Source organism: Hemiscyllium ocellatum, chromosome 2 (genome assembly GCF_020745735.1).
Source record: "Hemiscyllium ocellatum isolate sHemOce1 chromosome 2, sHemOce1.pat.X.cur, whole genome shotgun sequence".
NCBI lineage: Eukaryota > Metazoa > Chordata > Chondrichthyes > Orectolobiformes > Hemiscylliidae > Hemiscyllium > Hemiscyllium ocellatum.
In genome coordinates, this window is record NC_083402.1 from 71,184,656 (window position 1) to 71,211,372 (window position 26,717).

The 26,717-nt window shown below is 38.8% G+C and overlaps 1 protein-coding gene across 2 annotated transcripts in view; it reads right to left on the bottom strand.

Moving 5' to 3' along the window:
• The window catches only part of dtwd2 (DTW domain containing 2), a 96,497-nt gene extending 72,932 nt beyond the window's left edge, over nucleotides 1-23,565 (bottom strand). For both annotated transcript variants that reach the window (XM_060844605.1, XM_060844594.1), the window contains exon 1: nucleotides 23,349-23,565. In XM_060844605.1, the coding sequence (XP_060700588.1) occupies nucleotides 23,349-23,503 (155 nt within the window). In that variant the 5' untranslated portion in view covers nucleotides 23,504-23,565. The remainder of the gene's footprint in view (nucleotides 1-23,348) is intronic.
• Nucleotides 23,566-26,717: the final 3,152 nt, after the last annotated feature.

Here is a 26,717-nt window from a genome sequence, read left to right on the forward strand (position 1 = left end):
AAGCATGGGGTGCTCATGAATGTTGCTATGTAATTGCAAAACCTTTCAACGTCATTTTTATCTCTCAATTTATTATTCCAACCAATTCAGACAAGTCTCCCAATACACTTCAAACTTAAAGCCATCCAAAATTCTATTGCCATTCAGTTTACCTAACACTTTTTATAGGCTGACTTAAATTGGCTCCTTGTTAAACAAAATCTTAATTTTCATATTCTCATTGCTCTCAAACCTTCCACAGTCTCACAACTCACTATCTCTGTTACCTGCTCCAACCCTACAACCTTTAGAGATAATCAATGTCCCTTCATTTTCTGGCTTGATACAAATACAGCTGATTTTACTCAATCCACTCCACGTTGCTGTACTTTGAAGTTGTAAGTTCCTACGTTTTGCAATTCCATCTCTAACTTATATATTTCTCGCTGTTGATTTCCAACTTTAAAACAATATTTAAAACACAGTTCTTGAACCAAGCTTTTGGCTATCAGTCCTAATACCACCTATGCAGCTCTGTGTGAAATCTTGTTTTACAATGTAAAAGTGCAATGATGAAAAGTCACTGGACTAAAAATATTAACTGTGCTTTCTCCCCACAGGTTTTGCCAGACCTGTTGAGTTTCACCAGCAAATTTTGTTTTTGTTTCACTACTCAAATTGCTTCCTTTCGGATATTTAACTTGAAATCACAAACATGCTTCTACTTCATAAATTGTCACATTCTTGCTGATTCTTGCAATTCACAAGTTGAGTGGGCTTCTGCAACAAATAATGTGGTTCAGTTATGAAAATATTAATTATTCTTTATATTCCTTGAGTTGACAATCTTTGGCATTTGAGAACAAGTAACTGCAATATCAGGTTGTTTTGCCTTATTAGTGTACACAGGCAAAACAAAGTTATGATTTTTGCATACTTTAAACAGCGATGTTTGTGCTTGGGAGAATATTACAGATGATCTGATCCTTATATATCCAGTATCCACATGTGAACTTTCTGCAGAGAATTACTGGATAGCAATTAAAAGCAGAAATTAAATTTCTTTATTTATCCTCCATTTTCCAAAATCATTGTGTCCAAACATAGGAGTTCTACAGCTATCTAGTAAATACAGAACAGAAAGGGAATAGACAATAAATGACAATAGGGCAACCATAATGAAAGCATTCCCTAGTTTTAATCATGGGCCTAGTCAAATAACTGACAAGCTGACATACATTGCATTCTGAAAGCTACCAAGGCATAACTTCAATTTTAAGGTAAACAATTCTCCAGTGGTTAGGAATGTCATTGCGATTGACAAAATCAGTCAAGTAAATTGGATTTCCAAGAGTAATGTATGTGTTGCTGCTCTCAGACTCACCTGTATTTAATCTACACAACAATTACGTGACTGACTACAGCAGTGCCTGGAATCAACTCAATGTTCATGCAAATGACAAAAACTGTCTCCACATTTAGTGAAGACAGATTGCATTTGTAAAATATAGAGAAACAAATCTAAATATTCTGAAATAAACTAATACAGACTAAACAATTTTCTCCATATATATTGTGAAGGTTGAACTACATTAAACATTACTGAACTCAGAATCGTTCATTCAATTTATTTTGATTCAATCACTTTTAGCAAAACCAACAACTATTCTTCATATAGAGCTACATATCCTTTTTGTTTCATCTTCTGAAGTTAGTGATTCATACCAGGATACAGATTCACAGGTTCTAGTTAGCACCACTTGGTACCTCGCCAATATTGTAAACAGAAAGGTAGGTTGTCAAACTATGGAAGGCTCCACATTGCTGCACAGTGTAGGCCCTCTTCTAATGTCCACCTAAGTCCAGTAGGTTTCATGTTTGGCTATCAGCAGCAGAAATTCTTTTTTTCCTTTCTGTGACTAAGGTCAAGTGTGGCAGACCCACATAGTTGTTACTAAGATCACCCAGTTGAACAAAACGGATTTGAACCTAGGTTTTAGAAGCTCCCATGTAATATGGTCCAACATACTCTATCTTACATTAATGCCCTTCTCTACATTTCCACCCTTCATACGACCAACCAAACAAGAGTAAGTGATTCAGCCCTTCAAGCCTGCTCCACCATTCAATAAGATCATGGCTTATCTGATTTTAACTGTAAAGTTACATTTCTGCATATTTCTGATAATCTTTCATCTCCCTTAGTCATCAAGAATCTAGCTACATCTGTCTTAAATATTTAATAATTTTGCATCTACTACTTTTTGAAAGAAGGAATCCAAAGACTCTCAACTCTCAGAAGACATGTTTCCTCATCTCTGCTTTAAATGGGCACCCCTTATTTTTAAATTATGACAACTTATCTCCAACTCTGCTAAACTTCAAAGGATACATGCCTAGTTCATCAAACCTTTCTGCATTAGGTAATTCCCTCATTCCAAATATTAGTCAAGTAAACCTTCTGTGACCTACTTCGAACACATGAACATTTTTCTGTAAGTATGGTGGCCACTACTGCACACAGTACTCCAGATGTGGTCTCACCAATACCCTGTATAATTGAACCAAAACCATCCTATTCATTTAATTCACCTCACAATAAAATATAACATTCTATTAACTTTCTTGATTGCTTGTTGTATCTACATACTAACATTTTGCAATTCATGCACGAGGACATCCAGACCTTTCTGCATCTCAGAGCTCTGCAACCTCTTTCCATTCAGAGAGTATGTATTTTTTATATTCTTTTGCCAAAATGAACAACTTCACAATTTCACATACTGGATAAAGATCTGGCAAATGGAATACAATCACTTAACCTATCCCTTTGCAGCCACATAGAATTAAAAATTCCCTACAGTGTGGGAGCAGACCATTTGGCCCATCAATTCACACCAACCCTATGAACAGCATCCCACCCCCTACCCATCCCTGTAATCCTGCATCTCATGGCTAATCCACCTAGCCTGCACATCCCTGGACACTATAGGCAATTCAGCATGGCCAAACAGTCTATCCTGCACACCTTTGGACTGTAGGAGGAAATCTAAGCATCCAGAGGAAACCCACGCACACAGGGAGAATGTGCAAACACCACAAAGTCAACCGAGGGTGGAATCGAACCCAGGTCCCTGGCACTGTGACGCAGCAGTGCTAATCACTGAGCCTCCGTGTCCTCTTCACAACTCATTTCCTACCTATCTTTGTGTCACCAGCACATTTAGCTACCATACCTTCAATCTCTTCATCAAAATAATTAATAGAAATTGTAAACTGTTGAGGGCCCAACACTGTTCCTTGTGTCAAACCACTCCTGATATCTTGCCATTATATCAAAATTCCACCTTTTTAAACACTGCTTCCTTTTAGCCAGCCAATCTTCTATTCAATATGTTACCCCCACACCATGAACTTTTATTTTCCACAATCACCTTTGATGTGACACCTTTCAATCCTTCTGGAACTCTAAATACAACACATTCACTAGTTCTCCTCTACCTACAGCACAAGTTATTTCTTGAAAGAACTCCTCAGAGCAACTCCAATAAATTAAACAGCATGTCCCTTTGACAAAACCATGTTGACTCTGCCTGATGACCTTAAAATGATCCAAGTGTCAGTTATAATATCTTCAATAATAGCTTCTAACACTTGCCCTATGGCAGATGTTAAGCTAACTGACTTATAGTTTCCTGCTTCTTCCCTTTTTGAATAAAGTAATTACATTAGCTATGTTTCAATCTAACAGAGCCTTCTCTGAATCCAATGTGGTCACGAAAATTAAAGTCAACACATTAACCATCTCGTTTGATACTTCTTTTAAGACCCTAGCATGAAATCCATCAGGATGTGGGGACTTGTCAACCCACAGATCCAACAACTTGCTCTGGTAATTGTAATCTAATTTTTTCCTCCCTATTAGTCTTCTAGTAATTATTTGCTGTTTTTGATATTCTGTCCAATCTTCTGACATGCCACTTACCTTCGCACAATTTTATGCCTTTTCTTTGTGCTTGACAGAAATTTTGATATTTTAGTTTTAATTTCAGTTAAGCCACAGCTGGACTACTGTGCAATTTGGTTCAGCACACTGTAGGATGATTGTACTGGAAGGACTTCAAAGGCGATTCACCAGGATATTACCTGGTTGGAGCATTTTAACTATGGAGAGAGGCTGGACAGTCTTGTGTCATTTTCTTTAGGGCAAGAAATGCTGAAGGGGAAAGGGTGGACAGTAAGTAGCTGTTTCCCTTAGTTGAAAGTTCAATAACAAGGGGGACTAAGTTTAAATTGAAGGACAGGAGGACGAATGGAGCTTCGAGGAAAGTGTGAATCTGGAATCCATAGCCTGAGAGGGCGATGGAAGTCAGAAACCTCAGAACCTTTAAAATGCATGTGGATGAAATATTATAACAATCAAGGCTATGCATCAAGCAGCAGGAGTATAGATAGGTTGGTGCAGACAAGATGGCTGGAAGAGCCTCTTCTGTGCTGTATGACTCAATGACACGAGTTAACCATGGATAGCAGTTCTGACCCTTAGAAGTTTTGTTTATTGGAATGTACCTATGCAGCGCTTTTTGGAATATTGCCTTAAATGTTTGCAAATGCATTTCTACTGACTTATCCCTGAACCCGAAATTGCAAAATCACTTTTATTAAGTCTGGTTTCAGGCCCTCTTAATTGCCCTGGTTTAAATTCAAAACAGCTGCTTTGGACTCACACTTCTCTCCCTGAAACTTTGTAAACTTTAATCATTTTATGGTTGCTGTTATACAGAGGCACTTTGACTATGAGACCAGTAAGTCATCTTATCATATTCGTCAAAACTAAGTCCAATATAGCCTGCTCTCAGGTTGGTGCTTTAACATGCTGGCCTAAGAAATTGTCCCAAGTACATTCAAAGGAATTTCACATCTTGGCTACTTTCTCCTGTCTGATTTTTTTCACTTCATATGTAGGTTCAAATCCCCCATAACTGCTGAACTCTTGACTTCCTTATGTCTTGTACCATATGGTGCTTTCAGAGAGAGAACTTTTTTCATCTACTTTCCTTCTTTCATATTGGGAGTGCACTTTTTTTAAGACGTAGGTCTCAAACAACACTGTCAGGATTCATAGATGCAATCTCCCGTCTGCAGAATAATATAATCTTCCTTGGACACGTGCCACAATCTTGCTGCAGCATTACACCATAGTATTGACTCCACATCAAAATTACCCTGTCAAGTATGATAATCCAGCACTGAGGGTTTGCTCTACAGTGTAAGTTGAGAACAGTGTATTAACACTGGGATTTGAGAGATAATTAAATTGTAGTCGTGTAGATAGAATAACTTTTCCTTTAATACATGAATTGATATTCTGGATTTTAATTGATATTGGGTGGAAAATATTTCACTCAGTGCTCAAAGGCACTTAACAAAGCAATTGTTAGAAGTGAAGAAGCCCAAGGTAAAATGAAGGGCTGCCATGACAATAATTAAATCATGTACTTTTTCCTCAAAAAGAAGTTTACATTATAACCAGCTGTGATTAAGATATTTAGAAGATAGTGCTTCATGATTTCAAACATTACTGGCCCTGTGGGAATTTTTATTGCCTCTTTCCTCATGCCCTATTTATTCACATTTTCTGTCACACAACAAAATTATGAAAAATTAGAATGCATATCAAAGATGAAAAGCTGGGTAAGGTGTGTCGGAGAAAGACAGAGAGCAGCTGGTCAGAACAGGTCATTACAAATATTATTTATACTACTGTCATGTAAATGTGAAGAGATCATAGTATTACTGATTTTCTGGTAATTCCACTGAATTTTTATTAGATTATTTTCCACGTATAAACACTAATCCTGAAGAATCTGGAAGGTTGAGTTGTTATGGATATTTGGGTAAAAACAATATAATTGTAAGAGAAAATGTTGGATTTGCATAATGGTTATAACGGATTTTCTACTTGGATTAGTGCACCTTAAGAAATACTCTAAGAGTCAGAGTGTAGCTTACTCTTTTACTATTTTTGACATCAAAATGTCATTTACAGATTTAATTGAAAAAACTCCCCATGTGAGATTATCACCCAAAAAGCCTAATATAATTTTACACTTTACAGTACAACACATTTGGGGATCCTAAAAATATTAGGTAAATGTCAAAGCAAAGGGCACGGCATAGAAAGTTATACAAGGTTTTTGTAGGTTGCTCACTTTCTGTCCGAATCTAATTTGATTAAAATGTTTAAAACATTTCTTGTAGTTAAACCAGATAACCTTTTATTTCAAACACAACTTAATTACCAGGAAGAGCTGGCAACCATCATCAGTCAGAGGCAGTCGATTACAACTTAATTAATTTTCATGTTAAAAATTCCAGGCATCTCATTTCTCTACAAACGATCAGAATAGAGCTAGACCATTGTATCTTTCAAAGGTTTCGGTCACATCCATCAAAGCTGCCATTGCTTTCCTGATGTCTAAAGCAAATTTTATTTCCCCCATTCCATCTAAATATTATCAGGTGTGAAAACCCTGTCATAGGCTCAGCTGTTAAAATATCATGTGATTTTATATCATACTGAACCACACGAATCAAAATTTCAATGGCAATTTCCAAGCAGTTAGGGAAGGGAAAAATATATCAAGTAAGGCCGTGGTTCTTTATTGCTCTAAAATTAAACCTCACTTAAAAAAAATACTGAAAACCTGTAAAGATCGGGGAGGTCAAGTGGAGGTTCGTTTTTGATACTTCACTTCATGGCCAAGTAACCATGAAACATCCACTGTCTTCAGTCACACATGAAGACCAACTATTGTACTGCAGTGAGAACTACTGGAGACTGAGCTCCACATGAATCAATATTTCAGGAACTGAAATATTTTTAGAAGGAGAAGCAAACTCAGCCAGTCCCCGAGTATCAAACAGCAAAAAAAATGCATTAGAATGCTTACAATAGTAACTTAAAAAGTTTACTCATACCACTCCCATTCTACTTGTAATGAAAAATACCATCAATATGTTTACTCGTAGAAGTACTGTAGTATTTTCTGACAGCTTGTTCATTTAATGATAACAAAGATCTGAAATAAATACATTTTATAAACAAATATTTAATTTGATCAAAACAAGTGATTTCACTCTTACTGAAGAATAGAACCACTGTAGCACAAATATTTGATTATTTTCCTTCTGAGGTATAAGCCATGACCCTGAATCTACTCATAATACACCATGAGACTGCATCACCTGCAAATCCCTGCTTTGACCCTCTGCAATTTTAAAATCTTACTAAAATATCTGTTAATCCTAAAGGACTGTACTTTTTGTTCATACCGAAAGAGATGGAGTTAAGCAATTTGCAATATCTGCTCTAACTCAGATAAATGTCCACAATGTTAGAATCAGCTCTGAATAATATTTAAATATTAATTTCATGCAGTCACACAGCACAATAGCAGCAATGTTACAAATTCCTCTGCTGCACCAGAACATACAAAGAGTTACAGCCAGATGTTTGAACAAAAATACCTGCTCTTGCTTTTTAGTTATCCAGATTCTGTAAATCAGCAGTAACAAATATTTATGTAATTTTTAAATGCTAAAATGTCCAAATATCAATTTGCCAGTTACTATGTTATCTTATCAATAGTGCAAATTAAAAGGCCAGTGTGTGCGTTTCACATATTCATTCCAGTTAGCTGGTCCAGAATAATCCAGGCTTTTAAAACTGCCATACTGGGAACTGAGTGGTGCAGAGGTTCTGGAACACCCTGGGAGAAGCACTAGCTGAAAACAAAGAGCACACAAAGAAGCCCCACTGTGACTTCTCGAGCAAAGCGACAGCTAATTGACAGCCATAAGACCTCTGCTGTTTCTGCAGGAAAGACTTATGAGGGGGTTCTGTGTACAAACTACAACGAATAAAAAGTAAATAGAAGTTATATTTATTTTAGCAAGCTATCAAAATCATGCTGAGGTTTTATGACAGTTCTGTGATTTGCCATCAAGCTATCCCTTTGAATGTGATGGCAAATGCTAATAATTGCAAAAACGATTTTGATCAAAACAGACTTGACATTTGTTTAATTAAAAAGATTGGATTATGGTATTGCTTGATTTGCACCAGCTGTGACTGCCATTATGACATGCTCTAATCAGTCACAAGCAAGCAGATATATTCTCAATGACAGAGCTGCTTGCCATTGCTGTTTTCCAGAAAATCGCAAAGATGTTGAAACTTAACCATTCAGCTTCATTATTTCAAAAAAGCTAGGATACAGCTGCCAAAGTCATCTTGTAAATTAAATGTTTTTAAATTAAAAGATTACTTTATAAAAATTAAATCCAATTGTCTTACATGTTGTCTGTCGTAAAAATAAACAATCACTATCAACAAACTGGAGAATTCAGATATATAGGACAAGTAACAATCAGCTTCACAGTCTCACCAAGTGAGTAAATTTCTCCAATATTTTAATCTAAAGGTAAAATTTCAAACTTGCCAAAGCGAAGCAAGGATCAAACTTAGCAGCAGGTTTAATGAATGGCCTAAATTTTGTACAGTAGTAATGAGACCAACAGCACAGAATAAATCTGACACTTTCTTCTAACATCTGTATATTTGTAGCTGATGTGAGTATTGAAAGATGACGGAGGATCAGTGATACTCGGTTCCAGTACTGAAGTTAAACCTTATGATAAAGCAACTGAATATGGTTGGACTTGAGGCATCACCAAAGAAACTTCTGCTGTGATGTTCCGGGGTTGATGACTGACTTCCAACACCCAGAACCATGTTATTTTCTAGATAAGAAATCAGTCGTGATTTTCTTTCTTTCCCATTGACTTCAGTTTTCCTGGGGCTCCTTTATGCCATACTTTGCTGCAAATTATGCAGTGAGAGCTGTTTGGAGACAATGTGGAGTGGGGAGATACAAATTTGGACCAAACATTGAGGTTTTCTCTTACCTGCAAGTTATGGAAGTCTCTCATAGACAGCAGCTCGGGATCAGCATGCATCAAGTTTTGACTAAATTCATCAGATCACATCAAATCCATAAGCTGATTGGTTGCTGAGCACCTAATACATATCGGTTTGCCAAGAGCTGGATGGGCAGGAGCTGCATGGTGAGTCATTTTACTTTGAACTTTCTAGTCTCTTATTTAAAGTGAATAGTCTGAAAGAATGCTTAAGGCAAAGCAAGACAATATGGTTGTATGGAATGTCTATTACCTGCCACATAAGCAGTCATGAACGCTCCACATGTCCTTGACAATCACATGTCTGGGAAGCATCTCCAACTTCAAAAATTTGCGCTTTGGTTTTAGAACATGATTGAAGGTTTCAATGAGACTGCAGCTAACATCTATGTGGATAGCATGTTTACCAAACTGGTCACATCACAGATTAAGAGCTTGTGGGTATGCCAGAAGTCCAGGAGACAACTGCATCTACATCACTCACTAAACAGATTATAAAACTGCTACAACAGCAATTATCTACTTTGTCCAAACACAAAGAGTTCTGACAAACAAAAGGCAAGTTAAAGATAAAGTTCACAAAGACTACCAGTCCACCGACTCTCAATTTCCAAGGTTTTGAGGAAAAATAAGAGTCTGTTCTCACAATATTGTAGCTGACCTCAAGCTATGGTTGAGCAAGGAGACATGGTTATTCTGACATCACGAGTAATTGTCCCATATCCAATGACTAGAGGGTTAAATGGGTGATTCATATAGGGTAAAACATCAACCCAGATAATTATGGTATATCACCAATACCTTAGAGTCAGGGAGGGCAACCCTCAACAGGTGTCAATGCTGTCCAGACAGCTGTCTTCTTTGGAAGATAAATAGACCAAAGAGGAGAAGGAAGGCTCAGGCAAGAATTTCTTAAAACTTTGGCTAGCCGAATGCCGATTTTACAACACTAATGAAATTGGCGCCCAGTGTGTTAGCTGTCTGTTCGTCCTCTGGTATTAATGAACCATCCTCTATTGTCACAAATCACATACTTTTGCGTGCACAAGTTTTTTTTTGTCGTTTCGACAGAGAAGCACACATCTGCTGGCTTTCTGGACTGTTGTAAACTCAGTAAACATTCCAGCCATTAACACTATTGGGATACTCCCAGATACAAGAAACGGTCATACACTACCTTGGAATTGATGCATTTAGATCACTGTTTCAAATGATTGTAAAAATGAATCATCTTCAGATCTGACCCATGCCCATCTGCCTCTATTTCTAAATCTTAATCCCAAAATGTATGACATTTTATTCACCTTATATCAAACTGTAATCTGGATTATTCAAAAGAAAAAAGGATCTGTTCAATTTGCTGTGAAGGAAATCAGAACAGACATATGAAATGTCACATTCCACTGTCAAAAAATTCCAGTGTTTGAAAGTTTTCTTCAAATAATGAATTTCAAAACTCCCAAGATCTGTTCAGCTTTTGTAATGATAACCCATTTCAGCTGGGAGGTTCTATACTTAAGGGTTCGGATTTTGATTCTAATGTAAAGCTGTTCACCACAGCACCACCATGTGAATGGAATGGACCAATACAACTGAACAGACCACAGTACTCAAGTTTCTAACTGATATACATACCCAGTGAACAGAATTCATTGTGTACAAATTAAATTGAGTTGTTTTAGATTCTTTTTGGTGGGCACCAGGCACAAAACTTTACTTTTTAATTTTTAACTTTCCTTTTGGAGATGAAACACTTCCTGATGTAAGTGTACAATATTAATATTGTATTTTTAAAACTGAATCTGCAGCATTGTGTTTGTGTTTCAGTGTAAAAACTACATTGTCAAAGGCAAAAAAAATCAACCTAGATTTCAGTCTGGAATCTGACTTATTCAATAATAACCACTTGGGATCAGAGCAGTAAGAGAGAATTCAGATACTCAGTGGTCCAATTTGCTACAAAAATTGAGAAAGTTCTTTGATCAATTTGAGATGGAATGCATGTTTCAGCCTCAGGCTTGAATTTATTGAGACTGAATTATATATTGTATATTTTGAAACTCAGGGATCATGTGCAATTTGCTTCAGGACAATTGCAACATTTAAGAGGCATTTGGATGGGTGTATGAATAGGAAGGGTTTGGCGGGATATGGGCCGGTTGCTCGCAGGTGGGACTAGATTGGGTTGGGATATCTAGTCGGCATGGACAGGTTGGACCGAAGGATCTGTTTCCATGCTGTACATCTCTATGACTCTATGTATTGTGTGAATAGAAGTCTGGTTGTGAGATGACAAATGAGAGGAGGTGATGAGAATACAAAAGCAAAATATTATCATGCTAAATCTGAAATGAAAACCAGAAGCTCAAAATTATGTTTGTGGTCAGAAATAGGGTTTAAGAGCAGAGGTACTCCACTTGGTGCTTTAATCCTCTCCACCATTCAACAGGATCATGGCTGATCTGTTTGCCATATCAACTTTCTTGTCTGCCCCACATAATCTCTTGTCTTTGAAAAATTGATCTAATCCTACCTTGGATAAATTCAATGACCCAGCCTCCACTGTTTTCTGGGTAAGAAAATTGCACAAGCTAACTACATAGGGAAATTATTGTCTTAATTTTGATCACAAAAGGAAGACTTATATTCTAGAATTCTGTCCCCGAGTTCTAGTGTGTTCCACTAGAGGTACAGCCTTGTGGCACCAACACTAATAAATACCCTCAGGATCACACACATTTCAAATAAGACTACCTCTCATTCTTTAAATTAAGCAGAATCTCAAAGCACATAATCTCCACATTATTACCAGAGTCAATGCACATTGACATATCTGATTAGAGATGAATGCAGTGTTCAAACACCAGTGTAAGAAAAGTAGATTTGTGGGGCAGAAGTGCTGCAACTGGAGAATCAGCATTCCCTCAAATATTATTAACAGCTGCGCAAGCTTTGATGCCCATGTGCAAAGCTATTGTTATTTTGGTTGACATACATTTTTGGGACAATGTTAAAAGAGCTTTGACAGGTCCTTAACCCAGGTATACTGCAATCAAGAGAGCATTCTGTTGTCAACCCCGCCTTTCTGCTTTATTCACTTTAATCATCACCAAAATTCATGCTTTCTGAATTCTCACTTGGATGAAATGAAGTGGATTTTATGCTGAAATGATAGCAGGATTAACAATGCTCATCATTATAAGCATATCAAGGAGACAGCAAATGTCAGTCACCACAGATTCAGAGCTAAGTGTGGAAAATGGGAAGATGCTCTTCAAAATTTCCTGCTCCCTAAGAATTGTAGCCAGCCAGGAAACATTATCCTCAAACATATGGGCTGGCAGCAAGTTGCTGTAGTGAAGAAATGTGTATGCACTCGGGGCAGCATGATGGCTCAGTGGTTAGCACTGCTGCCTCACAGCGCCAGGGACCTGGGTTTGACTCCAGCATCAGGCGACTGTCTGTGTGGAGGTTGCACATTCTCCCCATGTCTGCATGGGTTTCCTCCGGGTGCTCCAGTTTCCTCCCATAATCCAAAGATGTGCAGGTCCTGTGAATTGGTCATGCTACATATAGTGTTAGGTGCATTAGTCAGGGGTAAATGTCAGGTAAGGATCTGGGTGGCTTAGTCTTCGGAGGGTTGGTGTGACTTGTTTCCATACTGTAGGGAATCCAATCTAATCTAATCACAGCAATTCAATGCAGCGATCGGCATGTTGACCCAGAATATTGGAGTGGTAGCATGCACTTTCAGCCACTCAACTTAGAGGGACCATTGCTGCACTGATGTGGTGTCCAACTGAACCAACTGTTTGCCAGTATTGTTGCCAACCATATAATTAAGGAAATAGACAAGATTTTAAATAGAATAGTGAGGGAAAGAGACCAACTATGGGAAGATGTGGCAAATCAAATAGTGGAACCATGACCAAAGACAAATGTGTTAATATGGAAAAATGATAAACAGACCATAGAAATAAAGAGTATGGATCTAAGAGTGAACTAACAAATAAAACTGGAATTTACAAAGACAGTAAAACATAACATAAATGGCCCTGTTTCTGAATGCAGGTAGCATTCAAAACAAAAAAAATTGAAAAGCCACTACAAATAGAAATGAATGGTTATGATCTGATCGCTGTTACAGCAACAGAACTGTAGGATGACAAGGGCTGGAGTCACAGTCTTGAAAGATACAGGTCATTTAAGAATAACTAGAAACTAGAAAAATGTGGCCGATGGTTCTGTTAGTTAATGATAGTACCAGCATGATAGGGAGGATGATCTTGGTTCAAGAAGGCTAGATGTGGAAATAATTTAGGTAAAAATGAGAAATGATAAAGGCAAAAAGTCATTCAAGGAAGTGGTATACATGATCCCTTATAGTCTCCCCATAGTTTGGTAGTACAAAGGAAGAAATAATGAAAGCTTGTCAGAAAGGTATGGCGATAATAATGTGAGATTTTAATTTACACAGTGACTTGAAAAGTCAGATGGACAAAGATAACCTAGGAGTTCATAAAATGTTTTTAAGGATAGTTTCTTAAAACAGCTCTGGGGCTAACCAGAGAGCAGGCTATACTAGACCTGGTGTTGTGTAATGAGATAGGAATATTTAATGATTTAATTGTAAGGATGTCCTCTGGTAGCAGCAATAAAAATTTATTGAATTTTACATTGTTTGAGGGAGAGAAGAGGGTCCATGACTTGTTTAAAATAAAATGTTTAAAGAGCATTTATAGGGCATGAAAACAAAGCTTGCTAAAGTGAATTAGCACATTAGTTTAAAGGATAAGACAACGGAGAAGAGTGGCAGACCTTTAAGTGATATTTCTGAACCTGCAGAAGAGGGGCATTCCAATGAATAAGGAAAAGAAATGTAAAAGATTTATCAAATAAAGTTGAGTTGCGTAAAGGCAGGCGACAGGTCAGAACAGTGGACAGAGTGTTTTAAAAATAGTGAAGAATGACCAAAAAATTAACAGATGAAAAAATTAGAGTAAGCTAATTTACTCTCAGCTAGAGAAATACAAAAACAGAAAGTGTTTCTAAAAAAATATACTTTTTAAAAACATAGTTATTAAAGTGAGTGAGTCTGACAGAAAATGAGACTGGGGAATTAATAATGTAAAATAAAGGGCAATTGAATTAAACAGGTATTTGATATGGCTTGCTTTATTATAGTCACGAGTACTGAGTACAGTGAAAAGTATTATATTATGTGCTAACCAGACAAATCATATCTTACATAAGTACATCAGGGTAACCAAACAGGATACAGAGTTTAATGTCATAGCTACAGAGAAGATGCAGAAAAAGATCAACTCTCATGTAGGAGGGGTCTGTCCAGAAGTCTGGCTATTGTGAGGAAGAATGTGTTCTTGAAACTGTTGGAACATGTTTTCAAACTTTTATCTTCTGCCCAATGGGAGAGGGTGGAAAATAGTATAATCTGGGTGGGAGGGGGTCTTTGATTATGTTGGCTGCTTTCCTGAGGCAGCAGGAAATGTAGATAGAGTCAGTGGGAGGAAGATTGGTTTTCATAGCAGACTGGGTTGTGTTCACAACTGTCTGTAATTTCTTCCATTCCGCTTCTTGAAGTCAATAACCAACTTGTTTGTTTTGCTGACATTGAGGGAAAGATTGTTGTCTTTACACCCATGCCACTAAGTTGTCTCTTTCCTGTACTCTGTTTTGTTGTTGTTTGGGATCTGATTCACTACAGTGGTGTCATCAAATTTATAAATGGAGTCAGAGCTAAATTGGGCCACACTATCAAGAGTGTATAAGGAGATGCATTTGTATCTGTCATTATGGGGTGACATAAATGACACTTGAAACATTCTCAAAGCAGTGACAAATCAGGAAATGGAAGAGAGAGAGAAACCTCGAGACAATCACAACCAACAGACAAGTGATACTGAGTAAATTATTGGAGCTGCAGGTTGTCAAGTGCCGAGGTCCTGATGCACTTCATCCTAAAAGTGGTTGGACAGTCCTGCTAGATCATAACATAGTTAATGAAACTCCTTTATTCAAACAGTGAGATGGACATAAACCTAGAAAGTACAGGCCAATTAGCTTAACATCTGTCATGGGGAGAATGTTAGCTGATATTATTAGAGAAATTATAGCAAGGCACTTGGATAAGTTGAAAGTAATCAAACAGGGTGAACATGGTTTTGTGAAAGGGGAATATTTGACCAATCTAGTGGAGTTCTTTGAAGAGATAATACTTGCTATGGATAGAGGGGAATTGATAGATGCGCCATATTTCAATTTCTAGAAGGCACTTGATAAGGTGCCACGTCAAAGGTTACTGCAAAAACTAAAAACTCATGGTGTACAGGATCACATATTGGCATCAACAAAAAAAAATTGGCTGGCAAACAGATAGCTCAGAATAGGTGTAAATAGGCCTTTTTCAGGTTGGTAATATTTAATAAATGGTGCATCACAGCGATTGGACTGTGACCTCAACTGTTTACAATTTGCATAAATGTGATATAGTTGCCAAATTTACTTATGACACAAAGATGGAAAATAAATTGTGAAAAGGATGAAAGATATTGAAAACTTATATTGAGTGGACAAAGATGTGCCAAAATATGAAGTAATCCATTTTGGCAGGAAGCATTAAAAAAAAGCATGTTCTTGAAACAGTGACAAATTGCAGCAAGATCTGGGTAACTTCATACTTGAACCACAACAGGTTAGTATGCAGCTACAGCAAATACCTAAGAAAGCTATTACAGTATTATCATTTATTGTGAGGTGAAATTATACAGGGCACTGGTCAAACTGCATCTAGAATATTGGCCATAAAATTGGTCATTTTATTTTAGGAAGAATGTAAATGTGTAGGAGGCAATTCAGAGAAGGTTTACTTCACAAATACCTAGAATGGGCAATCTGACTTGTGAGGAAAGGTTAGACAGGCAGATGTGAAAAGGATGTTTCCTCTTCTAAGAGGATGTAGAACTAGTGGGGGTCACTGTTTAAAAATCAGGAGTCACCCATTTAAAATAGAGTAAGGAAATTTCTTTCTCTTTCAGGTTTGAGAATCTTTGAAACGGTCCCTGAAAAGATGGTGGAAGAAGAGTCCTTAAATATTTTTAAGACAGGTGTAGATAGATTTTTGTTCAGCAAGCAGTAAAAGGTTATTGGGAGTTGGCAGCAATATAGAGTAATCAGATTTTCCAAAATCTTCAATGGCAGAGCAGGATTGAGACGATGGTGAGCTCTTTCTTGCAATTCACGTAATGTAGATATACGCACAGTGCTACTTGGAAGGATGTTCCAGGATTTTCAGCCAGTCACAGTCAAAGAATGACGATATAATTCCACTGTGAATCTCCTAGCACAGAAACCATAATGTGCTTTGGGATAAATGTTCACCTTACCAACAATATCCAAATGTATGATGTGAGTGAACTGAGTAGTTCTCAACGAGTCAATATTGTGGGTTCCATCTTTAACCAATATTGCTACTGTTGCTTCAAATACAAAATTCACAGGTAAGTTATCAAAGAACCAATACATTAGCCCCTGCTTTAATAGATTTGGTTGTGATAATAATGTGAATCAGAAGTGCAAAACAAGAGTCCATTTTGCATTCTGGAGATATGTCATCCAAAGAAACTTAAAAGAACATAATTTTAAAAACCCACTGTGTCCTGCTCTTTACTCAGACTGCACTTGATTCAAGGAAAATCTATGGAGTTTGGCATAAGTTACTGTTTTAAAGTGTCATTCCCTTTTACTTCTGTACATCGATGAAGGAGTACTGAAGACAAAAGCCCCCATGAAAATCATGAAATGGGAAAGTAACCAGATTATGTTTTGTTTTTGTATAAAACACCAAAACAAAGTGAGGCATGAACTCTTCAACATTTTCTGAGGTAACTCTGCTGAAAAAATAACTTATTATATTCCATGAACTATTTGTTTTGGAAATACAGCATGTTATCATGTCGTCAAGTGAACCTTTACACTTAGAAATATTTCTGTTGTTAAATTATTTCAAAATATATTTAAGGATTTTTGATTTATGCATGTTTCTTGGAGAACTCAAAACAACTGTAAAAAAGTGCATACAGGTGGAATTTTGTAAAGGACTCTTTAATTCTGACACACACAGATAAGGTTTGAATCAAAGACCTGAAGTTGGACAATATTATTTTGAAAAAATATTTAGAGCAACAATGTATTGTTGTGAAGATATTTAGTGAAGAAGGAAAAGTGCAATACTTGACTACTTGAACAATATTTCAGTGTATTCCTCAATTTTATATTCCTTACAACTCTTGAACAAAAGTGATAAATTTGCAGTATAACCCAAGGTTAATATATCCTTTCTGCAAAACAATGCCCACAACTGAATGCAATACTCCGAAGCAGTCTTACTAAGGTGCCTGAAACTACAGCTCAAAAATCAACAAACTACACTTAATACAAAACATTCTCTAGTAATTGTAGTTAGACACCTCAGAGTACTATGCTTCTTCAAAGAATCCAGACTGTATTATATATAATGCCATTAAGAAATGACAAATTTTAGGTGGTTTTCCAAAATATTATTGATACATTACTTTTGACAATATGATATCCCCCATAAGATAATTCCCATGAAGTAAAAGACTAAAGCTCATTGACACACTTTTTTTAATGCGATAACTAGTTCCAACTGATGTACGCAAATTCTCATACAAATCCACTCATGCATGCAAGGTTTCTGGTTTTGTCAATTCGAAAATATCCCATTTGTTTTTCTTGGATTCAAAGTGAATGACCGTAGACAGAGTGATACAGCACGGAACCAAACCCTTCAGTCCAACCAGTCCATGCTAACCATAATCCCAAATTAAACTGGTCCCACCTGCCTATGCTTGGCCCATATCCTTCCAAACATTTCTTATTCTTGTACATATCCAAATGGCTTTTAAACCTTGTAACTGTACACGCATCCACCACTTCCTCTGGAAGTTCATTCCACACAAACCATTCTCTGTTGCCCCTCATGTCTTTTATAAATCTTTCTCAACTCATCTTAAAAATATGCCCCCAGTCATGAAATCCCCCACCCTAGGGAAAAAAACACCTACCATTCATCTTGTCTACACCCTCATGATTCTAAACCTCGAAAAGATCACCCCTCAATTTCCTACGCTCCAGTGAAATAAAATCCCAGCCTATCCCATCTCTCTTTAAACTCAAACCCTCCATTCCCAGAAATCCTAGAAAATCTTTCCTGAAACATCTCCAGCTTAATAATATCCTTCCTATGACAGGGTGATCAAAACTGGACACAATATTCCAAAAGAATCCTCACCAATGCCCAGTACAACAGAAACATGTTGTACCAACTCCTCTACTCAAAGACCTGTGCAATGAAGGCAAGTATGCCAAATGTTTAACTGCCCTGTCTACATCTGATGCAAGCATCAAAGAATTATGTACATTCTCACACTGAACTCCACAAGTCAAAATTTTTCTCACCTAGAACATGGTTTGTAAAAATTGACCGTAAATCTACAAATTAGCATATTCAAACTAGTTATTCACACCACTGCTCCCACTTATCCAGCTGTGAGCCAAATGCTACATTCCTTCACCCTTTCCAATCCAGAAATTTTGCCAAATTCCCTTCACAATGCACCAAGTTAAATCACATCCTACCCTGTGGTCATGACATCCTCCACCCGAGAACGTGCATGGGGTATAAGCAGGCAGGGAAAGATGTAGGTTTGCTCGCTGTGCTGAAAGGTTTGTTTCCAGACATTTCGTTACCCTACTAGATAACATCTTCAGTGGACCTCATGTAAAGCAACGCTGAAAATTCCTGCTTTCAATTGATAGGTTTGATTTCTTTGGGTTGGTGATGTCATTTCCTCTGGTGGTCACTTCCTGTTCCTTTTCTCAGGGGGTGGTAGATGGAGTCTAACTTGATGTGTTCGTTGATCGAGTTCCGGTTGGAATGCCATGCTTCTAGGAATTCTCGTGCTTGTCTTTGTTTGACTTGTCCTAGGATGAATGTATTGTCCCAGTTGAAATGGTGTCCTTCCTCACCCGTATGTGAAGATTCTAGTAAAAGAGGGTCATGTCTTTTTGTGGCTAGTTGGTGTTCACATATCCTGGTGGCTAGTTTTCTGCCTGTTTGTCCAATGTAGTTTGTTACAGTCCTTGCACAGTATTTTGTAAATGATGTTCGTTTTGCTCATCATCTGTATAGGGTGTTTCAAGTTCATTAGCTGCTGTTTTAGTGTGTTTGATGGGTTTGTGGGCTACCATGATGCCAAGAGGTCCGAGTAGTCTGGCGGTTATTTCCGAGATGTCTTTGATGTAGGGCAGAGTGGCTAAGGTTTCTGGACATGTTTTATCTGCTTGTTTGGGTTTGTAGCTGAGAAATCAGCTGACTGTGTTCATTGGGTATTCAATGCCATTCTTTTTTGAATACACTGTATAGATGATTTTCCTCTGCTCTGCGTAGTTCCTCTGTGCTGCAGTGTGTGTTGGTTCGTTGAAGTAATGATGCAGCTTCGTTTGTGGGTGTTGGGATGATTGCTTCTGTAGTTCAATATTTGGTCTGTAAGTGTTGTTTTTCTGTAGATGCTGGTTTGAAGTTCCCCATTGGCTGTTCGCTCTACTGTAACATCTAGGAATGGCAGTTTGTTGTTGTTTTCCTCCCCTTTAGTAAATTTTATGCCAGTAAGGGTATTATTGATGGTCTTGAAGATTTCCTCTATCAACAAACACATCAAGTTAGACCTCATATACCACCCCCTGAGAAAAGGAACAGGATGTGACTTCACCACAGGAAATGACATCACCAACCCAAAGAACCCATACATATCAATAAAAAGCAGGAATTTTCAACATTGCTTCGCATGAGGTCCACTGAAGTTGTTACCCAGTAAGGTAACAAAACGTCTGGAAATGAACCTTTCAGCTCAGCGAGCAAACCTACATCCAACACCTCAACCTGAGGTGCCAATCTTCTCAAAACCCTTTCTCTGCCTTAGTGAGTTAAGTTCTGAAACAAGAGGTTCAGCTGAGCATGACTCAGATCAGATAAGAAATTACAGTTAACAATGGGGTGCTGCAGGCAAGGGTAATGGGTTAACAAAGTGGAAAAACATTCATTATGTAAAGCCATTTAACAAGATGAGGTAGCATTCAGTATGGGAAGTCAGTTTAACAAGATGAAAGTATTTATTATGTGGAGCCAGTTATTCATTGTGTAACAGCAGATGGCTTAATCTTTATTATTGACACTCACTGATTGTAACGGTCACCCAATTAATATGTATGTTGCCGTAATGGATGCTCTTCCCTGTAAAATCAGTATATAGTTCACTGAGAAACTGCTGTTCCAGAAGTGACCGTGAACACAAGTTCCTGTGCACATGGGCAATCGTTCTCTCTCCCTCCAGGGCCCAGAATAAAGATGAAGGAGAGACGAAGGAGTTAAACTACACTGTCTTTGAACATTATGCTTCAACTGGGATGACAATATACCAATACTAGGGAATTTTAAAAAAAATTTGGTGTGTGTAAAAATTGCGTAGTTGTTTAATTATTATTAATAGCCATGTGTCTATAGATGTGTCACACAGGCAAATCTGGCTCCAGTTTTTCATTCCCAGAAAAGTCACAAATTACAACTAAGTTTGTAACATCCCAATGGAAAGCTGAAATTAACAGCAACTGAACTATAATAAAAGGTGGGATAAAAATTACAAAATTAAAAAGCAGTAGTGAACAAACTGCTATCAATAAGCAACCTGGAAGGAGGAAATAGCAATATTTTAATTATGAATTGTTTGAAAATCTTTTTGTAAACATTGTTGGACAAAAAAATTCTGAGAATATGGATAAGGTTTTTGGTAATGTTCTTCATTATCTAGTGCAATACCTTAACAATTATTTTAGTACTAATTGGAATTAATGAATAGCATTAAGATTCTGAGTAAACACCAAAGAAATCTTTGACATAGCTACAATGGTGTGATTAAAAATCATACCAGGAGGAAATAAATTTCATTAGTGCTGTCATTACCTCTTGCCATCATTGGCATGAATAAATAGATAAACATCATGTTTCTTTTATCCAATGGTTTTGTTATTAAAATTCTGAATCATGTACTTGACATATTCCATGATCTAGTTCCATGTCTACTACTGTCCTCCTGAGCATCAGTGTATTGTATTCTCCATTTCCATACACTTTGCTGATCTTCCCCTTCTTGGAACAAAACTATGTAAAACAAATAATCATTGTTCAGATACCAGACTATTCGTTGCAGGATTTCATTGTGTGTTTCACATTTTAGAATACATCTTCACATTTCAGGCATCAAGACACATACAAATGTGTATACTGCAGGTGAAAATGTCATATTCTATAAACTTGAAAGTAGTTTCCCAAGAACTGAAAATATCCTTATGTTATTCTTATTTATAAAATAATTTTTTTAACGGTAAAAGCTCAGACCATCTTCAGCGACAGAACATACTTATACACTGTATTATCCAACAATGCTTTTGCAAGTAACTTTTAAGAAACTATGAAAAATATACACAGCATAATACACTTTTCTGTGGATGTTTTGAACAACTTTTTTTTTTCAATTCATCACAATCTTCCACTCTAAAATTTCTTTATATCCAAATGCTTCAGCTGCTGGTTTTCACTGCATTCACTTTAAGTAATATGCACACATCTTTCAGCTCATACATATATGCACTTGTATGCACACCACGAAGGCAATATAAAGTAGATAATTCTAAAAAGTCTAACGGAATTGCCTGCCGTATCAGAAGGACGTTGGGATAAATGTACACACACTGCTGAATGTGGCTGGGCTGGTTTTTGAAAGTAGTTAATGAGACATGTGGTACCTTATGTTTTATAAAGAAGGATATTACCCTGACCATCCATTTCGTACTGGTTTAACCTCAACTGGAATAGTACATCCAATTCTGGGCAGTGCATATCAGGAAGTGAAAGCAGTGGAATGCTGAGAAGTTTGAAACACATCATTTACATGTGTGAATTGATGAAACTGGGCCTGGCACCCGGAGTAAAAGTTGAGAGATTTGATTGAGGTGTTCAAAATCATGTGCTGTCCATAAAGAAACTGTCTCATTGTCAGAATGATCAAGAATCAGAGGTCATTGTTAGGCTACAGCTGGAGTACTGTTTTCAGTTTTGGTCACTGCATTTTAGGAAGGATGTGATTGCAATGGAGAAGGTACAGAGGAGATTCAACAAGATGTGGCCTAGGCTTAAGAGTTTCAAGTAGACAGGCTGGAATTATTTTTCTGACAAAAGAGAAGGCTGCGGAGTTACCTGATTGACTCCATGAAATTATGAGGGGCAAACATAGGGTAGACAGGAAAAATAAATTTTTCCCCTTAGTACAGGGGTCAATAATCAGCAGCAAGATAGTTAAGGGGAGGGGCAGAAGGTTCAGATGGGGTTGAGGAAAACTTTTTCATGCAGAGGACAATGGATGTCTGGAACTCACTACCTGAAAAGGGTAGTACTGATCAGAACGCATCGCAACATTTTAAGTAGTACATATATGTTATTATGCTTCAAATGGTCATCTAAGACTACAGGTCAAGTACTGAAAACAGGATGACAGTAGATAGGTACTTAATGATTTGTGCAGACATGATGGGCTAAAGGGTCTCTTTCCATCCTGTATAACTCTATAACTCTAGGTAAGTTGAATGGCAAAAAACTTGAGGAACAGGAGGAAAAATATGTTATGCACTGCCTGGTTAGAATCTGGAGTGCACTCCTTGACAATTTGGTGGTGATAAGCACATTGTCTTTTTTAAAAGATAAGTATTGGAATTATTGGAAGAGATATGTTGCAGGGCCTATGTGGAAAATGGATTAAGTCTACCAGAATAACTCTTACAGAGAGCTAATATAAACATGGTGGGTCAAAAGCCCTACCCTGTTGAAACTTTTTTTTAATGAATTATTTCAGGAGGACAAATCTCGAGGTGTTTACAAATGTGAGAACTGCAACAGGACTTTCCCAAGTGCGTCTTTCGGTTTCCATGACGACTAAAGATTTAAGGACGGGGGGCAATAGGCTGCCTTTCAGTCAAAACTAGCAAGACCTCCAAAACCTCCCTGGAGCAGAACGATTAGTGGTGATTTATAAAGTCAAAAATAATTTAATATTCGATTACAATAGCATTTATAGGGGCTTGAGACAGACATGTTTCGATGCAAGTAGCATCGTTAGAGGTTTGATGCAGGGGAGACAGGAATATTCCGTCCTGTGACACTCAGCTCCTGACTTGCAGCTGGGCTGTCTCTAGCTCACTGAGGCCTGACCCCCTCCTGCCAACATCACCTTCAGTACCTGCAGCGAGAGCATGTCGGCCTCTTCCCCACCGTCTCCACCGGCAACTCGGACAGCTCCTGCAAGACATTTAGTTCTTCTTCGGCACAGGTTGCACCGAACTTCCCGCCTTGCGTGTCTGCAGCTGCTTCTCCTGCCACCCTGCCGGGTTCCATGTTGCACACGAGTGAGGTTGAAGGAAGGGCGCGTCCCCAGCGCAGGGCAGAAAGCACCGGCAGAGGGAGCAGCGGGCGCACCGTGCCACCCTCTCCATCAGAGGGCGCACCAACACTGTCCTCATGACACAATCAACACACAAAGAGGCCATTCAGCCCGTCCTGTCTCTGCTGGTGCACTGAAGGAACAAGTCACTTCTATCTCCTTTTAGAAATTCTGCACTATCTTCTTCAAATTCACAGCACTTCGAAGTTTTTCTTATCATATGCAAATTTTGAAACTATTCTGTATGTCAAGTAGAGTTCGAGTTATAAAAATAGGCTGGGACTTTTTCACTGGACAGAGATTTAAAAGGACACGAGGGCCAACCTTTTTAAACAGAGAGTGGTTACTGTGTGGAATGAACTGCCAGAGGAAGCAGTGGATGTAGTTATAGTTACAATGTTTAAAAGACATTTTGATAAATACATAAATTGAAACAAAAATGGAGGAATATGGCAGGTGGGACTAATTTAGTTTTGGAACATGGTTGAGATGGAATAATTGGACAGATAAAAGTATCTGTTTCCATGCTATAAGACTATAACTCTACTTGTTCATTTATTGTTCATTCATCATCATTCCTGATGAAGGGTTTTTGCCCGAAACATCGGTTTTCCTGCTCCTTGGATGCTGCCTGACCTGCTGTGCTTCTCCAGCACCACTCTAATCTTGACTCTAATCTTCAGCACCTGCAGTCTCCATTTCTGCCTTGTTCATTTGTTGGACTGAATGATCAAAAGTCAACGTAGATCTGTGAGGACACTGAAGATTAATGGGTAACTGGCATTGTGATACAGATCTAAATGAATTTGAAACAGGTTCAAGATTTGAATGACCTGTACCTGTTCCTATATTTTGACTACAGGCAATGATATTTGAGCAGAACTGGATCCACGTGGCTGAGTTTCAAAGCAACTGAAAGTTAAAAAAACACAGTTCTTTGTTAGTATTTATACAGAAATGTTTGGGAGTAAGGTTGTTTCACCTCACAGTTGCTCACATATTTCCATTATTTTCATTTTTTAAATTTTAGTTATATTTTTCCTTAATTTTACACTGCAAAAGTTCAAGTGTGCAAAACTGTGTCACATGCGTCCTGTCCTGAGCAAAGATCATTTGTAGGAACAAGATTAGGTCATTCAGCACCTTGAGCCTTTTCACCATTTAAATAATGTCTGATGTCTATCTCAATTCATTTACCCTTTCATGTCCATTATTCTCACTAATCTACACTTTCAGTTTACCAGTGCAAATTTTGTATTTGCATTCATAACTTCCACACAATGCTTGCAACTTCTAATTCCTCCAAATACTCTCCAAAGCAGCACTGCATTATTTTGATTGTTGTTTTGACTATTTTCTCCTCCCTTTGTCTCAACAATATTGAGAGAGCTGGCAGTCATATGGCTCCCAATTTCTGTATTTCCCCTTCTAAACTTCTAAATCTTTTATGCCTTCTTTCAAAATCATCTCTTTGACCAAACCCTTAGTCATATTGCGGGTAAAAAGTGAGGTCTGCAGATGCTGGAGATCAGAGCTGAAAATGTGTTGCTGGTTAAAGCACAGCAGGTTAGGCAGCATCCAAGGAACAGGAAATTCGACGTTTCAGGCCAGAGCCCTTCATCAGGAATGAGGAGAGGGTGCCAGGCAGGCTCAGATAAAAAGGTAGGGGGGAGGGACCTGGGGGAGGGGCGATGGAGATGTGACAGGTGGAAGGAGGTCAAGGTGAGGGTGATAGGCCGGAGAGGGGTTGGGGGCGGAGAGGTCAGGAAGAGGATTGCAGGTTAGGAGGGCGGTGCTGAGTCCAAGGGAATCGACTGAGACAAGGTGGGGGGAGGGGAAATGAGGAAACTGGAGAAATCCGAGTTCATCCCTTGTGGCTGGAGGGTTCCCAGGCGGAAGATGAGGTGCTCTTCCTCCAACCGTCGTGTTGTTATGTTCTGGCGATGGAGGAGTCCATCGTGAAGATAAGGCGTTGGGGGCCTTTTGTTGAACAGTTCATCAACTTTACCAACACCTTCCATCCCGACCTCAAATTCACCTGGACTGTCTCAGACTCCTCCCTCCCCTTCCTAGACCTTTCCATTTCTATCTCGGGCGACCGACTCAACACAGACATCTTCTATAAACCGACTGACTCCCACAGCTACCTGGACTACACCTCCTCCCACCCTGCCCCCTGTAAAAACTCCATCCCATATTCCCAATTCCTTAGTCTCCGCCGCATCTGCTCCCAGGAGGACCAGTTCCAATACCGTACAGCCCAGATGGCCTCCTTCTTCAAGGACCGCAGATTCCCCCCAGACGTGATCGACGATACCCTTCACCGCATCTCCTCCACTTCCCGCTCCTCCGCCCTTGAGCCCCGCCCCTCCAACCGCCACCAAGACAGAACCCCATTGGTTCTCACGTACCACCCCACCAACCTCCGTATACAGCGTATCATCCGCCGTCATTTCCGCCACCTCCAAACGGACCCCACCACCAGGGATATATTTCCCTTCCCTCCCCTATCAGCGTTCCGCAAAGACCACTCCCTTCGTGACTCCCTCGTCAGGTCCACACCCCCCACCAACCCAACCTCCACTCCCGGCACCTTCCCCTCCAACCGCAGGAAATGCAAAACCTGCGCCCACACCTCCTCCCTTACTTCTCTCCAAGGCCCCAAGGGATCCTTCCATATCCGCCACAAGTTCACCTGTACCTCCACACACATCATCTATTGCATCCACTGCACCCGATGTGGCCTCCTCTATATTGGGAGACAGGCCGCCTACTTGCAGAACGCTTCAGGGAACACCTCTGGGACGCCCGAACCAACCAACCTAACCACCCCGTGGCTCAACACTTTAACTCTCCCTCCCACTCCACCGAAGACATGCAGGTCCTTGGACTCCTCCATCGCCAGAACATAACAACATGACGGTTGGAGGAAAAGCACCTCATCTTCCACCTGGGAACCCTCCAGCCACAAGGGATGAACTCGGATTTCTCCAGTTTCCTCATTTCTCCTCCCCCCATCTTGTCTCAGTCGATTCCCTTGGACTCAGCACCGCCCTCCTAACCTGCAATCCTCTTCCTGACCTCTCCGCCCCCACCCCCTCTCCGGCCTATCACCCTCACCTTGACCTCCTTCCACCTATCACATCTCCATCGCCCCTCCCCCAGGTC